This window comes from Netta rufina (genome assembly GCF_964035555.1).
Source record: "Netta rufina genome assembly, chromosome: 7".
Lineage (NCBI taxonomy): Eukaryota > Metazoa > Chordata > Aves > Anseriformes > Anatidae > Netta > Netta rufina.
In genome coordinates, this window is record NC_140130.1 from 3912559 (window position 1) to 3930587 (window position 18029).

General features: G+C 36.4%; 1 protein-coding gene across 1 annotated transcript in view; it reads right to left on the bottom strand.

Annotated features, from left to right (window-relative positions):
- Positions 1 to 18029, bottom strand: part of CTNNA3 (catenin alpha 3) — a 456005-nt gene that overhangs the window by 2912 nt on the left and 435064 nt on the right. Inside the window, exons 16-17 of the mRNA XM_084289960.1 lie at positions 15977 to 16082; positions 9775 to 9909 (exon numbers count right to left, since the gene is read on the bottom strand). Coding sequence (XP_084146086.1) covers positions 9775 to 9909; positions 15977 to 16082 — 241 coding nt within the window. The remainder of the gene's footprint in view (positions 1 to 9774; positions 9910 to 15976; positions 16083 to 18029) is intronic.

Sequence of the window (18029 nt, forward strand, 5' to 3'; positions counted from 1 at the left end):
CACGGAAATCTCAGCAACTGTGGCCCACCAAAAAAAAAAAATTAATAAAATAAAACGCTAAGTGGACTGAATACATATGCTGTAGGAAAAGGTAAAATGTAAAATTTAACATATGACTTCTAAAGTTCACTGCTCTATCATGTGAGATTTTTCATTGGGATTTCCAGTTTGTAATAGTCATCTAATCGTTGCATGGTAGTATTTCAAACTAAGACAAGTATGTATGGGGACTGATGTGTATAAACTTTAGGTAAACAGACTGCCTGGCCATGCTGGTAGGATAAGCAGTTAAGCATAATTCTTGTGATGCTGTTTTAGCAAAATTCGAGTTGAATGAAAGTTCGCAGTTCAAAGCCTAATGCATCTTTCAAATAATGCCTTTGTACCATTTTAATAACTTCCACACTCAGTCAGTGAAATGCTCTGATCAGAGGCTTTGCCATTATATTCCTGGAATGTCTTCAGTTGCCCAAGGATCCCTTTTTCTAGGCAGGATGACTGGCGTTATAGGTATCAACTTACTGGTACGTGAACTGATGATGTCTGTATTTCAAACTGCTGATTACTGTCTTGATAAAATGTATGTTAATTGATTATAGGAAGTGATAAGCAGCAGCATGTGAGAAAAAAAAAAATCATAATCTTGTTTATTTTGTGTGGTAATCAGAGGTAAATTGTGGGCACACACATGCACGCAGTTTCGTCTGTCCTCAGGCTGTCGCCTTCTAGAAAAGCTGACAAAGCCATGATTTTGACAGCTTCCATGGATCCTCTTTAAATACATATATATATATATATATATATATATATATATATATATATATATATATACACATATATACATGCGCGTGCATACACACACCCCTGGTTGATATTGGTGGCATTGTAAGCACACGCTTTTCTAGCATCGTCTGTACAGTAACACCAATATGAAGATGCTCCTGGGTGCCAGCAGATGCAAAGAAAAGCTGGGTTTGTTTCTATGGCAGAAGCTTTATGGGCTTATGGGGCTTTTGTTTCTAAGTGATGTAAATTTCTGTAATCCTTCCACTTTTTTCAAGTGGCCTGGTGTTGGAGCCACACTAGGCTGGGTAGCAAGCTGGGCTGGGGTATTTGGCAAGTTCAGTCATGGCTTCTCAGGACAGAAAAAAAAAAATTGCTTCCATTGAAGGGAAAAGGTTTCTAGAAGAAATGTGTACCAGCATCTAGGCTGGGCATCAACATTGCACCCCAAACCATCCAGTTATTGTAACCCTGGCTTATACTGTAAAGTATGTCAAATGAAGTAGAATCCTTCTAGGTGGCAGTTAGAGCTTACAGGCTTTTCTCTCCTATGGGCAGTGAATAGCTACCACTTCACTCTGGCTTCTGTGGCTCCTTTCAACAAAATAGCCATGGGCTCTTAACAGTCCACAGCTTCTTCATCATGCCACTGTGCACCACTGCGATCAAGAAGAAAGTTATTTCTATTTCTTAAACCATAATGATATATCTATTATTAAGTAAATAAAATATGCTTTACAGTTATCTAATTTTGAAGAGGGTGTAATGTCAATTAGATGTGACATTTCTGCTTCATGTATGAGCATATCAGGCTGCTCATAGCTTGACACACGCTCACTGGAGCAGAAACCTATCAACTCAGGCATTTTAAATGCCAAAATTGAGGACTCTGAATTATAAACTCAACTGTCCAGCTCCACCAAACTGAACTGCCTGAATTCCACTGCCCCCTTGCCATGCCATAGGAACTGAAGCTCTGCCGTATTACTTAAGATCTACAGAAGGTGCCCTGAGATGCAGATACCTAAAATAAAATCTTAAAACATAGGTTTGGTATGCCTCCCAGGTAAAATGCAGAATACATAACTACCACTAAGGATGTTTAAATCAGTGTTTGTGCTGCATTTGCCATAGCAGAGGTGGATGTGGGTATGGTGGAGGTGGGAATGTTATGTCAGGATGGGCAGAAATGTTCATTTATTTTATGATGCCCTTGGCATCTCTGAATAGGCAGTGAAATGTAGGATAACATAATGTAATTTACTTAATGCTATCCTTTAGGATATTCACACTATTTGTGTTGTCTTAGTTTCTTCTTCCCCTCGGTGTTCTGGATGTGTCTTACAATATCCTTGGTTAAATACAGAAAGTGTGAGTATTGTGAGGCAAAAGCGTACTGGTATTTCTGAACCACATTCACAATTTTGGAGAAGGTTTTAGGATATGTTCTTGAAGCTACAGATGGTAAGTATGAGGCTATGCATTTTGTTGTTGTTGTTGATTCTTTCTAGAGAGCAGCTGTTTTTATACTTCAATACCAGTAACATTACTGAGTTTGATGTAAATCTATTATTCTATAAACTGAATGTACTCAAGTACTGTCTTCACTTGGATGCTTTTATCTCAAATATTCAGCAGGTTCTTCCAGGTGTCCTATCTAGGAAAACCAATGAAATGAAACTTGGCATAATTGAAAGAGCGATAAAATATTAATTGAGCATTTAAGTTCATCTTATTTAGAGACACATAGCTGCAAAGTTTTCAGTCTGCAGCAAGTGGTGTATAAAGATTCACTAGCAAAACAAAGAAACCAGCCACAAACAAAGGTTGTCTTATTTTTGCCCAACTCTCACTTTTGCTCTTTCTGCACTTCCCATGAAGACACAGTGTTCCAGCTTCCACGTTTTGCAGGTCTCACTGTGTCAGTCAAAACAGTAATTCCTGAAAGGATTTGGGAAAAGTGTCCCTTACCGTATCTTCCCTCGTTAAAATGTCATCTCCTGTCGGCAAGTGGTATCTCTTTACTGCTACTTCACTGAGGAGACAGAATGATTCTCTAACTACAGTAACTTCACATTATGGTGACATACAGAGGATACAGAACTGAAGGTAGTAATTTAAAAAACCAAACAAAAAAAAAAACAGCACCAACAAAAATCAGACTAGTAGCACTCAGGCTGGCATGAGCTATTGTCTCCAGCACTTGCGTTGCTGTTGCATATATGAAAGGATGTGCCCTGCCTTTTCCCAGAATCGTGGCACAGTACACAAGCACGGTCAATGGCCCATCTGGCTGAAAAGCATTCAAAGTCAGAATTCTTGTAGGCAAATTCTTCATTGAGTAACAAAGCCAATAATTTGGAACTTGGTACTTTTAATTGTTTACATGCATTGTATTTCTCGTTATTTGGAAAACAATTTAGTGTCTTGGGAGTAGTAGCAATCCATTTATATAAAGAGTGTAATATAATAACCGATAGGATTATTTTTATGTGATGTTCTCAATGCTAAACAGATTCATGACTTAAAATGTAAAGGTACTTTTGTGTTGAAGTGTTTTCCTGTATACTAAGAAAGCGATGCTTGCCTTGTGATGTGTAAGTATTAGTTGTTTCTGTTAGTTAGAAGAATACAGAATTTCCTTATTCTTAGAGCAGGTAAATACGTCATTCTCCTGTTCATATTCTTTGCATAGACTAGCAGATGCTGTCTCATTGACATAAAGAAGCGACAAACAATGCAGGCTGATACTCACAAAGCATTTCTTGACACATAATAAGCAGGTCTGTTAGAACCACATTTGGTTCTAACAGCAATACTTTTTATTCATCTCCTGGGAACAATTTTTTTAAAGGAAATAAAATTGTAGTACTAAAGCACGGATTTATCAATTGGCTGCTTGCAATCTGCCAAGTCTTATTTACAGTTTAACTACACTTTAATCAATAATTAAGTATCAAATACACAACCTATTCAGTATTTGAAGTCAGAACTTAAAAATCTTTTGGAATCAAGGTCAGCTATTAAAAACATATCTGAATTGAACTATTTGACTTAAATGTGTTTGAAGCAAATTTTGTTAGATTAATCAAAGAAGGACTGAATTTGATGATTTCTAAAAATAACATGAAATCTACCTTTTAAGGAATAGTGAGCTGTTGAGAGACTAAGGTAAGAAAACTTACTATGGTACACTTCTAGTTTTTTCTCCCTTATTTATAAGATTTTCTGTTAATTTATAGTTCTTTCAGTGATGCTGCTATATAAAATAGTGTTTTAACCAATTTGTATTCATCTCCTTAAAGAGTGGAATAAAAACTCTAAATGTAAACATCTGAATCAAAACAAACAGGTAAACTGTTAAGAGTGGAATCCCAAACATTGAAGACATTGGAGTTTTCCTTTCCCAGAGCCAGGATTTTAACAACAGTTATCTTATTTTTTGAACTGAGGATGTTTACATTTCAACTTTTTTTCCACACAGAGCAGTGATAATTCCATTTAACAAAAAATTAAGGTTTTAGTTTAAAAGTGGCACAAGAAGGTGGGGGGTTCTAGAAAGCACAGGCAAAGGTCAAGAGTTGGAAGCACTTCATTAGTTGCCATGTTTCTTAATGTACCTGCCAGATGACATTCACCGTAGATTTAGTCCCCATACAAAATAAATGGCTACATAATAAGCCAAAGGGAGACTTTCTGTTGTGATTTTTCTTTGCTGTTATTAAAAACTGATCCTTCTTCCCCAATAAGCCTATCTTTGGCTCACCTCTGTCTTGCCACACTCTCCCCTTGGAGTATCAGACTTTGTGGAACTGCTCTAGGGAAATCTGCTTTATTGTGTGAGTGGGCAATCTAGGGGTGTTTATTTCTCAATAAGCTTAATTATTGTAAAAATATGGCTATTCTATAGGTTATCTATGTGTCTGTGTACCTAGTAATTACATTAACAGACCGCAAGGATATTTGGGGGTTACTGCTTTTTACCTATTTTTCAGGTGGAGAAATTGAATATAATCAGGAAAACAACTAACCATTACTTGAATCTATGTAGGATTTGAAGAACTGAAATTGAGTCCTATAATTAGACCAGGCCCTGTGTCAGAGTTAAAAGATAAACAACTTACTGAAGAACCATAAGACCATTTCCCTGATGCACCATAACGGAACATAACACTTGTATGGGTAGCTAACCAAGTCCCTTCAAAGTTCTGCCACTTTCACTTAAAGGAGGGTTTTAAAAAAACAGATGTCTGATCATTGAAAAAATGGTCCTTGAGAAAAAGAGAATAGTATGGTTTAATTTAAATTCTTCACTAGCTGTCTTCTTCACTTGGATTAGTTTGCAAAGAATTGGAGACCAATGGTTTAGTTTAAGGTGCTTGTTTTGAAAACATACTGAGTGTATGAACGATAATCTATGCCCTGATTTTACTCATACACAAAGTAGTTATTTTAAGGAAAAGCTACCTGTGTTGTACGTTGCTATTATGTACTTTCTTCCTTCTGTAAACTAGTTCTTCTAGGTAGATGGACTTCAGAAAGCAGTAGTAACTGAGCTGACCCTAAGTAAGTAAGAACCATATTCCTTTTTTATGCTTCCAAAGGCCAGAGGATTTTTATGTATTCACACTTACAGCCATACACTAGGCACATGCAGGGGAAGATACAGTGTTATTGTATTAAAAAAAAAAATAGGCAAACATTTTTTACAGCTCTCAGTAAAAGAAAATTTTAAATTAATAATCCAACTCTTAGTGACTGAAGTCAACTTTTAGAAAATGTGATGTTTTATTACTGTCAGATTCAAATGCTGTGTAATCGTATGCATGGGTTAAGGCCCTCTAAGCAGCCCTTCACCATTATTAGTTGAAAGAAACTGAACTGACAGTTCCTAATGACATGGAGAAATAATAGTGAGGAGAAACAAACTGGCTGAAGAAGGAGCAGCAGCTGTGCCTCTAGCACACACAGGCATCAGTTCTGACAGAACAGTAGCTATGGACATGAAGCAACATAGATGAGCAGTTTTTTCATTGAAGGTCACGCAGCAGTACCGGCAGGACAGCATTGCTCTCATCAGTGGAACAAATGGTCCACCTATATTAAATCCAGTTGGCTGTTTCAGTGGTCAGTATTTCAAAATGACTGCCAGTTTGTTACTAAGCCCTTTGTTCCCATTCTTTGGGCCTACAGGGAAGACATTCTGCCTTCTCCAATTCTTTTCTTTAGGAGGGAGAAACAAACCAAAACAGGAACCCTAAGAGCAACTGCAGTGCACTGCTCCCCATCTCATCCCCTGCTAAAGAAGCAGCTCTGAAACAGGCAAAATGCCAGCTCTTGCTGGTGGCTTCTTCTAGCAGTAACTAAAATCCTCCAACTGTTTAAAAAAAAAAAAAAAAAAAAAAGCACTGAAGCACTGAGCAGCCTGCCAGCTGCCACAGTCCTTGCATGTTGCCTCAGACATTATTTTCCTGGGGCATGGTTATCCAAGAATTGTAAAGGCTGTGGTAGCAGCTACACATATCCTATCTTGTACTTTACTACATGCTAGTTGTGGTCTTGGCTCCATGGTTTTCACTGTCAGCCTTCAAAGCTGAAAACATGTTTATAGGAAAGTCTTGCAGGAAATGTAACTGGCATGGTAACTAAGGAAGTGAAACAGATTTTTAAATCTAGCCTTTATGTATGAAGTCTGAAGCATGACAGCAACTGTATTTAGCACCAAAGTAGACTTATGTAAGTGTTTAAATAAGTCTGGTACTTGAGACAACAGGAAAGTTCCGAGGTAAAAGAGACTATTTTCAGAAAAAGCAGTGAAATAGCCTTTAGTGCACAGGTAAGGCTCGCTAACATGAGAGAGATCTTTTCTATGCTAGCTAGGAATTTCTGTGAATTACTGTAGGAATTTTCTAGGAATTACTGTAACTCTGAGAACTTCCTTCTAGATTTTTTTCTTTATAAGACTAAAAGACTTCCTTTTGACCTGCAGGATCTCCCTGGCCAAAGAGGATAAAATGAAACACAAGAAACATGTCTTAAAATAGCACAAAAAGGAATTGTTTGTCAGGAGTTACAGATAGAGACACTTTCATATGTTGATTTTATGCCCCATTATATAATTCTGTTTTTTAATCCATTGTTGAAACAAGTATGCTGTCAGCATGCTAAGTACTTAATGTGTAGAAGTACTTCATACATAGAAATATTTTTTGTGAACATGAAAGATTAAATACTGATAAAGGAATTTTTAATGAATGGAAAAACTGAAGTGAATGAACGTATATCCCCCGCTATTCTTCTGTATGCGTTCCCTTTTACAACCATGGTAAGTGGGGCTTAGAACACCTACTGAGCTACCGTCTGGAATGAAGACACTGGGCTCAGGGAAGGGCACAGGGAATGGCATGTGGCGGCATAACTGAATGTAGTAAGAAACTCTAAGCTTATATGGCCTGAAGTCAAAAAGCCACTAACTGAGGAAGGCAGGCGGACAGTCAGTAGGATTTACAAATCATTCATGGTTGTCCCAGGACAACTGTCCTCTTCAACCTACACTATTGATACGGGAAGGTATTAATTTCATACGGGAAACGTTCAAGGGGAGATTCTCAAAGGAGTTACAGGAAAGACAAGGATAAGGTTACAGGGACACAGATAAAAAGCAGGTAGAAGAAAGAAGATACAACAGAGAATGAACAATTATGAGGTGTATATGGATTAAAATAAACTTTTTCATATACGTAATACTCTTGTTATACTTAAGACACAGCTGAGGGATGGCAATGAATAAAGTAGTTCAGTCTTACCCATGTATGTGCATGGGTACAGAAATGAGAAATTGCAGGCAACCAGTGAAAGCCAAAGAGTAGCAACCTTTACATGTTTCCTGTCCAATATCCTTCCTAATACATGTTTTCCTGTAACAGATCTTCACCAGGGGAAGGGTAGTATCATTCAAGACATTCAAGATTCAAGATTCATGAATTCTGTACTTAACAAGAACTCTACTTGCAAAGGCCTGCCCTCTTTTTTCTTAATCATGCCTGATGTTTCTCTTTCTGGTTCTTATTTTATTAGCATAAATAGATGAGAGAAGATCAGATGGGAGAACACAATCCTAATCCAGCTATAGTTCTGACCTTAAAAAAAAAAAAACTAACTTTGCTTTTATAAAATAACTTTGATTATATGTGAACAAAACATCAAGATTTAGCAGTGTTACATAAGCCATAAGAAATTGGCTAGAAGGGTGGAATTCAGCTGCCTGAGCAGATACTTGGCAGACAGTAAGGGAAGAGATGCTTATTTTCTAATATTTTCTGCATATTTTCTACAGCATTTTCTGCATATTTTCTGCATATTTTCTACAGCATTTTCCTAACTGTACTCCCAAATCTTTGTGTGTGTCTGAGAGAGAGAGATCAATAGAGAAGATATACATTGTCACCTTCTGTTCTACTTTCTGCAATACCTTCTCCTTCTACTTTTTCCAAGCCAAGCTAACTCACATAGTCAAATTCTAAACCAAGGCCCCATGTGGACTTTCAAAGACAGAATTTTTTCCAGCTTTGACAAAGAAAAAGCAATTCAGTGATCAGCAATACCATATCACTTTCTATAAAACGTATGTTTTTAATTCTTTTATTCTTAGTCCTAGCAGCCACTTTATCTTCTTTGAAGTAATATGTATAAATAGCTCATTTAGTTACGTATTAGAACTAGCCTTCTAGGAAAACCATCAGCACAGTTTGCTTTGGTTTTGTTTTCATAGGATTACAATTTTAGTTGAGGAAAGACAGGTGAGCACAGCCCATCATGAATACCTTCCCAGTAACAGGTGTTTAGACCAGTGAGAAAAAACACACAATTTTAAGCCTAGTCATTTAAATTTTGATACCAACCAGCAATCTCCACTGACTGTAAAACATCCAACAAAATATTGCTATAAAACGTCGGTATTTCAAAGTCTCATATTGGCAATGGTGGGTTCCGTCTGCTTTTTTTACAAACATACTGATTGTTCTTCTGATACATGTATGTACTTCAGGACTGTGGATGTGTGAAGTTTTCATTAGGAGGAAAGTATTAAAAGGTAAGAGTGGTATGGGAAGCTCTTTCCGTAACTCTTTTTTATCATTTCTTTATGTCTGGATATCATAATCCTATATGCCACAGATAATACCACTAATAATCAAAGAATATGTAGTTACAATAGTGATAGCATATATAGATTGGAAAACACTATTAGGATCATAAGTGTAACCATGAACCTAATGCTACCATGTCCATCACTGTACCATGTACTGAAGTGCCAGGTCTGCACATCTCTTAAATATCTCCAGGGATAGGAACCTCACTGCTTCTGTGTAAACACTTACAATTATGCTTTTGCTGAGAGCAAGTGCACAGAACTTCCATAAAATCATAAGCTACATCTTTTCCACGTCTGATGTTATTTAGTTCACAATACGGCAAATCAAGAAATGTATTCAACGATCAAGTCACCTTTGTTCTTAATTTTCTTTAGTTCTGCAGGGAGGTACCGTCTCCTGCATGTCACAGCAGGTAGTCAGTAATTCCCCTCAGCATTTTGTTCTGAATGGGAAGTACAGCTCTGGAGATTTCTTTTCGTGTATGCTGATACACACCTGTGCATATTCCATGTATGTGAAACTAAACTAAACTAAAATCCACTATCACGAAGACCTTACAGTTCTTATAAACAAAGTATTTCAGAACAATAGTGAAGAATAATACCTTTTAAGAATCTAAAAGGAAAAAAGAAATCCACAAATGATTGCTCTGCCTTTTAAGTCACCAGGCTTATGCTTCACTTTCTTAGATTCTCTGTGTAAAGAGAGTGTAAAAAGAAAAAAAGCAAATAAAAGAAGAAATTCATGACTATACTAGAACATAAGCACAGGAAAGGACAATGCAAATATGACAGATTTTATTTTGATGAATAGTAATTTATACCATTTTTCTACTTACAGCAGACATGATGAGCTCTCCACCTAGATTCTGGATTTCTGCTTTAACTTGACTGCAGATTTTGAGCTGATGGGAGTATAGCTTGATCTGTTCCAGGTAAGCCAACAAGTCCTGTTTACATGATTGGTCTGGACACTGAAGATAAAGGAATGAACAATAAATCATATACGCAGTGGCTGATTCAAAAAATTCATCTCAGACATCACATTATTGCTTCGTTGAGGAATTACTCAAATCATTCAGATCTATCCCTAACTTCCCTATATTCACTTGAACATCGCAGAGCTTACCTCAGAAACATCACTGATCAAATTCCTTAATACATGGATAATTACTTTTCTTTCAATTCCTAGGAGACTTTGACTTATTTTTAAGAACATACCTACAGTAACAGTAATATCTACGTCGGCAAATATAAACACACAAACGCAAGAGCAGTGTTAACATTTATACAAAATAATACTTTATCTTCTAATAATGATCTACATTTTTGCGTTCCATCTAGTGTATTTAGCTTGATAGCAGATCTTCTGTATCAGAGGGAACATGAAAATAAGAATGAACTGAATAAGCTGACTCACTTATTTGAATAGTTTATAAAAAAGAACATCTTTCTATATTCACTTATGTGAACACCAAAAATACCTGGAGGGGAAATGCTGCTCTGTGACTAAGAAGCTGGTCACACTAAGACCTCATGTGTTTGTTCTAAAGCTGTTCATTGCTCTGGCAAAATAAAGATATCTTACAGGTGAATGGTGAGCCCTTAGTGTGCTACCAAAACTGTGAAGTAAGCATGAGAAATGAGAAATTGATTCTTACAAGTTCCTCAAAGATGTGTTTTTAGCCTTCGTATGCTGTAGTTTGTATTGGAAACATGGCCGTTTTAATTCGATAGGAAATTAAGTTTTATATGTTAAGAAAGAATGTATGGTCCTAGCTCATTGCAGAGGCAACATTCATCTATTGTTTCATGAAGCTAGACCTTTGTGTTTATGGAACAGTGACTGAGAGTAATGGTTTAAATCTAACAAATTTAAAAAACGGAAAAAAAAGCTAATTCTACTTCATGAAGTACTTCACTTAAATTACTGGCTTTGCTGAAGAAATCTGATACTTGCTTAAAATGGGGGTTCTGGTAATCCTCTGTTCTTCAGGACTCTGCGCTTAGTATTGGAATGCTTAGATAAGCAAAAAAGTTGATGTTCTAGATTTAGAAATGGCAGCAAGGAGTAACAAATTAACCTGAACAATTTTTAAGTAATTAATATGCATTAAATATGTATCCTTACCTTGTGTTCTTCCGGATCCATTACTAAAACATATTTTGTACTTTGGCATAGTTTAGGAGAAAAATGGAAGGAAGGGTGTCTTGACATCTTCTCTTTATTGATGTGCCCCATTTTTCAATGTGGTCTCAGTATGCAAATACTGGTATCTCTGTGGCTGTTCAGAAAACCTGAATACTCATTTTTTACTCCTGAAACTACTTCATAGAAATCTGTCCTTCCAGTCAAATGCAGTTGTAACCTCTTTTAACTATCAAAGCTATACTATCAGTGTGTTTCCTGCTAAGAGATGTTTGCTTGCTTTTCTATTCTTTCTTCTCCCCAGTTTACTTTTCTCTTTTCCCCACTGGAAAAACTCTAGAGATGGGCAGATGCTGATCAGTATCTCATTCTTCCACTTCAAGTAGTGACAGTGTCAATTACAGAAGTTCAGAGACAATGTTTTAACTTCATACAATAATATTGACAGGATTATTTATATAATAATATTGGCATGACAGTCACATTTGCTATCTGCCTTGTATGCATTTGTAGAAGAAATGTGTAATGTTTTGGGAATGCTGAAGATGATATGCCTCAAAGATAGGGAAACTGCCACTTAAGAAGGATACCTTTAGGTTGTAATAATTCTGGTCCAGCGTTCTGGACCTCTGGTCTGGAGAATATTGGTTGAGTGCTCAGTAGCACGCAAAAAAGCAAATACTAGGGTAAAAAAGGTGTGTTCAGCTGCATAATTACATTTCATAAATCTGTGGTATAACTGCGGTTTTACTGCCCTGCGCAGGTATGTATGGTGCATTGTTCCCCTGTCTGGCACAGAAGAGAACAGGTAAAGTACAGAAAAGATTTTAATGAAGATCAGTATTCTCTCTTCTAATACAAAACCAGAAGGCCAATAACAGTAACTCGCCTACAGTCAAAACAAGAGATAGTTCTTCACAGTGTGTTAATTGCAGAAACCTCTGCTGCAGAATGATAATAATGAGAATCGTACATCGGTTAAAAAAAGTCACTGGAAAAAATAACAAAAAAATAAATACAAGGAATATCAAAGCTATCAAATGTACCAAAAATGTGTTTTGGTAAGTAAATTCATTAGTGGTTACAGGAAGTTGGAAGACCATATTGTGGAAGTATCATGAAATATGTACCGTCATCTCACAGAGTTCTGTATCTAGTCACTACTGTCAGCAACAGGGTATGGACCTAAATCAACCTATGGTCTGACCCAGCATGCCCATTTTTATGTACTTTACCCATGAAACTTTACTAGATAAAATCAAACCAGGAACCAACATAGGGATGTGGTATGTCTGGGGTTAAAGATAACATTTTGTGTTACCTTATGCAGGATAAAGTACAATTACAAATTATAGCATTATAGCATATCCCAACCAACTATAAAGAGATGTTAGAAAGAAATGTACTCTGTGAAGAGGATGTTCCATGAGGAACCCTCTGCATAGTGCTCAGAAACACTGGGTACAAGCAACACTTGCTTGGTAGTAAAAGAAAACACTGTTTTGTATCGATCCCTACACTTCCAGAAATAAAGTAATCAACATTTTCTTGTATTGATGTATTTATTAATCCTGACTAGAAGACCACTATACATTGAGTAGTTAGAGATCCATTTATCAGTGAAGCTAATCAGGCAAGTGCTGTGCTGCACGTATCACAAGGCCTTCAGGCCTGGGTTGTGCTGCAGAAATCCCTTGGCCACAGCATACGCTTGGCCAGATGTTTGCAGTGGAGGAGCCTGCAGCAGTTCCCTCCTCGTACTGGTGATAAGGGCATGTGCATATCCTTGCCTGTAGGACTGCAGCGAAATGTGACCATCCTTTTTGTTTGATATTGGAAATAATGAGTGGAGTTGCTTTTCTTTAAGAAAATCCCATGAATAGCTGAAATGAAAATGGAGGAAATCTCTTGTATGGACAGTGTTTGCCCAGAATGCTGCATGTGGATCAGAGGCCCATCTGGTGCTGCGCCACCTTGGGTTCCCACTATATGAAGCGACAAGATTGCTGTTATCTCCTAACAGTGGTGGTAAACAGCATTGTAAATGGTACCTCATGGTCTGACTGCCTTTCTTACTGGGCTCCATGACAGACCAGCACTTCCTGCTGCAAAACAAATAGTTATGGAGGCATCGTTTAGTAAAAATCCTTAATCTGCAGTGTATTTCATTAAAAATGGGATGTACTGCCTTATATTCTTCAGGCTTTCAGGTCACAAAATTGACAGTGGAGTTGAAACATTGTTTAATTTTATCATCAATATCCTTCTGATTGATGTGCCTAGGTTGATGTTGATGCCTAACTGGGACTATGTTCACAGTTGTTAACTCTGAGTCATCTTTAAGTGATTTGAATATGGACTGAAATTTGCTAATTGTACTGCACTGTGTCCCTATCTTTTCAACACAGGAATTTATAAAAATCATAAGTGAAAAACAGTCTAACAGATGGGTGCTCTTGCACCTGATGATTTATATAAAATATTGCAAATAGAGTTTGATTTTTTTTCCCTAATAGGAAAACTGTATGAACTATGTAATTCCACAGTTCCTGAATTTGAGTCTCTGAAATTACATGGAGTGTGAACCAAAATAATTTGTTTGAAAATGTTTTATGAGCAAGAAAAGGTCAAAGAGATACAATTCTTCATTATGCAGTGATTGCTTATTTCAAAGTCTTGCTTAGGTCTGAAGCTAGGTAGAAGAAATAAAGCAGGTTTTGCTTTTCTTCCTTGTACGTCACTTTGAATACTGAAAATACTCATCATACGTTACTACGGTCCTGATAACTGTAAAGGCATAAAATCCTGGGACGACTGTGAACAGTAAGGTAATAGAGATAGTATCAGAATTGCTGACAAATAATTGAAATGATTTAGGGTAGCCTAAGTTCAATAACAGGTGGTGAAGAAGTGTCAGAAAAAGTATGTGTGAAGAATGCAAGGACATTTATCTTAGAACATATACTTGAAAAATGGTAGAACCAGCAGCTGTTACTCTTCTCTTTTGAAGCAAATAGTACAAACCCATTTTTACATGACATCAAAAAAATCACACAAATTAAATGTTACTAACCTATTTTTAGCAAAATATGTTAGTGTATTTTAATGTGTTGGAGAAAGGCAATCACTAAATTTCATCAAAACTTATGTTCTAGTCTAGACAGCAAATTCTTGAAAGGGTCCTTCAGTTTGAACAACTATTAGCCCACAGGGAATGTGATGTTTCTTTTCTTTTAGGACACCAAGAGAGCAGGGCAGACGTAAAATAACAACTAGGTTAAATAATATACTATTTTACTAGCTAAAGTAATGACTAGGTCGAATAACAGTTGAGTGAAGAATTGTTAGTGTTTACAAATGCCATGGAGATTTAAAAAGCACAATGACACAGTTAAGAAAAAATCTCGGTGAGATAAAGGATGATTTGGCGTAAGAAGAAGAGTATATAGAAGTTGAAAGATTTCTAGCCATCAGAGGAATGAGAGGATCATATTGTACATCTTGCAATAGGAGGCGTAACGTCAAGATTCTTTTTTTTTTTTTTTTTTTTCTTCTTTTTTACTAAGTTTGATGCATATACAGTAGTGATTGTAGTTGTGTGCAACACAGAGGTATTGAACTTACTGAATAGAGATGGCCTGGTTCACTCATATCCTTACAAGGGCTTTTTTGATTCGTGTCTTTGTTGTTGTTGTTGTTTTTTGAAATATATACATTATCATATATGCTTATTTGCTTCTAATGCTTATGACATAAATTTAGCCAAAATGCAACACCTGTAACTGATTATGCCATCAGGGGTCAGATGGGTTATCAACTGTGTGCAAGCTCTGACCTAGAATAAATAGAGGTTATTTGAGTGAATTCAGTAAAGGGTTAAAACAACTTGAACTTCACATTTCCTGGCACTTTGGAAGGTACACAGTGGTTATGTGCTATAATGGTTTTTCCTCATGCTAACTCGTTCATGTTTCTAGTCTGGAGTCACAGTAAAAATACAAGAAGAAAGTTTTAGGTAATTTTAGGTAAGAAATATTCCAGTAAGAATTCACCATATTGTAAAAGGAGTAAGATTGTAATACATTAATCTTTAGCTTTGATACCACATTATTTTCTGTAATACATCCAGTAAAGATTACAGATTTTTAATTTTAGTTTTTAAACGTTAAAAACTGAATCTGTAAAGGAGGCAGTGCACTTGAAAAAGATACGCTGTATGGAAGAGCACCTGTCAAGATCAGAAATGAGGACATTTTACCTATTTTTTTTCCACAAATCAGCTCACAACTGTATAGACCAATAATAGAAATTTTGTCTCATGTTATTTGGATTTCAGAGTCATATAACAGAAAAAGAAAAAAAAATCCTTCTTCATGCATGTTAGAAAAGTAAGTTTTATCTATGAAAATAAAAGTGAGGGGAAGAGTGGGTGTGAAAGACTGACTATACCATACTACTCTGGACCTAAAAGCCAGTCACAAAAGACTAGGTAACTAAATGGCTTAATAGTTGCAGACTAAAATTTCACATGGTTCTACTGGCACAGTCTGGTCCTAGTACTACCTACCTTACTTAGGAAAGTGGATTGCGTGTGATTAATTGTTTGGTGTTATTAATGTATTAAGGTAGCATGCTGCCATCCTAGCCAGGAAGATCACCGTGCTTATGGATTTACATAGATCTTCTTCTGATTTTTCAGGTGGTGTCATAGGTTTTTGTTGTTGCTGTGATGTATCCGTCAATTCCGAAAAGTGAGAATAAAAAGGAAAATTAGACAGGTAGATCTAAAAATGTCATTACTATTTCTGTAAGTGACCTTCTCAGGTATTGGAGCTTCTGTGGACGTATTAATCTGTGACAAAGGTTAATGCACTGCTAAATAAATAACCTACCTGATTGGCAATCAGCCGTGCTAAGACATCCATCCTTGATCCTGACTCTGAAATCATTTTTGCTGCATTAATTACATCAGATGTGTTCTTCAATGGTCCTCTACCCCTTCAAATGAAACAAAGCCTTTATTGCATTATTCAAAAACTGAGAATAAATCATAGCCATGCAAATTAGGCACCGAAGAACTCAATTGAATCAAAGTAATGAATCCATACAACTGTTTAGTTTTCATGTCCCACAAGTTTACACTGCTTGGCATCAACTGTGTAAGTACCAGAAAAATGTCACAGTTTGTCTCATACTAGAAGCACAATGCAAACTAAATCCTAAGAACAGGGATTTTCGAGCCCAGTCCCATTATGTCATGTACAGATAATCCTAAGAAGGAAGTGGTTAAGTTTTAGTGCAGAGAAGCCTTATGCTGTTTGCTGTAGCTATCCTGTAGTTTTATGATTTTTATGTTCATTTCACTTCTAGCGTTTTTCTAATAATCTCTTTTCTAGTCAGTACAAAAAGAAAGTACATTGCAGTGATATATTCTGAGCCTCATTGTGGACGTTTGGTCTGAAAACCTAGGTTGTTTTTATTTTATTTAATTGGTGTACTCAAGCATGAATGGAAATACGGACAGGGCTGCAATGAAAACTGACAAATACTCCTCTGCAATTTGGATATGCTGTTTTCTCAAACCACTTCCAAGTAATTTCAGAACAATTGAGGAAAACTGTTAAGTTTTTGTGAACAGGTTGTCAAAAAAACACCTTTTTCTTCAGGCAAAAGACTTAAAATGAAGTATTTCTGGAACCTTGAGAAGAAACTAAATGCATAAGGTAGCTAGTATTGACAACCATTATCTTCATATTCCCTTGTGCGGTAGTTTCTTCAGTGCTGAAGTAATACTTCAGCTCAACTAAAATCAGCACTTGCTGTGCTTGATGCATATAAAGCGAGCACCTTGCTAAATTCAGCTCTGCACTTCAGCCTTTTTGATAGGAAGATTTTTAGTTTTATTATGTGAACACTTAATTCCTGAAGGCTTCATGGCAATTTACAAGATCTGCAATGGACAAAGGAAGTGGGCAGCATGGAAAATTACTAAACTTGTTTGCTCAGATGAGGAGACCCTTTTCTTTGAAGTCAGTATGGCATCATATAAACAAAACAAGCCATTTCAGTAAAAACTGATTAACCAAAGGCATTAATATGCTAAAAAAATTACTGTATTTAGTTATACAAACATTCAGTAAAAAGTGATGACAACATGGTTAAACTCTTCTTAAATACAGTCTTTGGCTAGGGGGAGGGGGAAGACAAAAACATTCTTTGTAAATGAATTTTGCAAATTTATTTTGTGTCTTTATTTTATTGCTTTTGTTTGTTTGTAATTGATTTTATCATATATGCTTATTTTCTTCTAATGCTTATGACATGAATGTAGCTAAAATGCAACACCCCTAACAGAATAGGATGTGTCAAGTGCATACAAGATGCCACAGGTAATAAATATCAGGGGTCAGATGGGTTATCAACTCTGTTCCTTCTTTTTTGTTGAAGCCCACATCCAGAAAAAAAAAATGGAACTGGATAGGATGCATGTTACTTTACTGCAGAAAGGCATCTTCTTGCCATGGAAAACCTACTTAGTGAATTGCTTAGTTTATAGTTTATACTTAGTTTATACTGCGTTTGGGAGATGAAATTTCAGATGCAAATCACATGTTTACAGGTCAAGTACTTGAAATTTCACCAGATTTCACCAAATCTCACCATTTCACCATTTGCCTTTCCTAAATTTTACCTTTTGATGGTTAGTTGCACAACTGAATACTTAAATTGCATACTGAACTTTCCCAACATTTCAGTCCACTGATTAGGTTTTCACTGTTATTTCCCCTGTGGTTACTTCCAGAGGCCACTGTTAAATTGTTCTTGGCAAGTCCTTTTGGTGCTGTACGAATAATGTAAGTGGTCCAGAAACCATTCTGAGAAGTTACAGTCCAGTCTTACCAGTCAAACTACACAAAAAGGGAACATAACCCAGAACTGATGAAG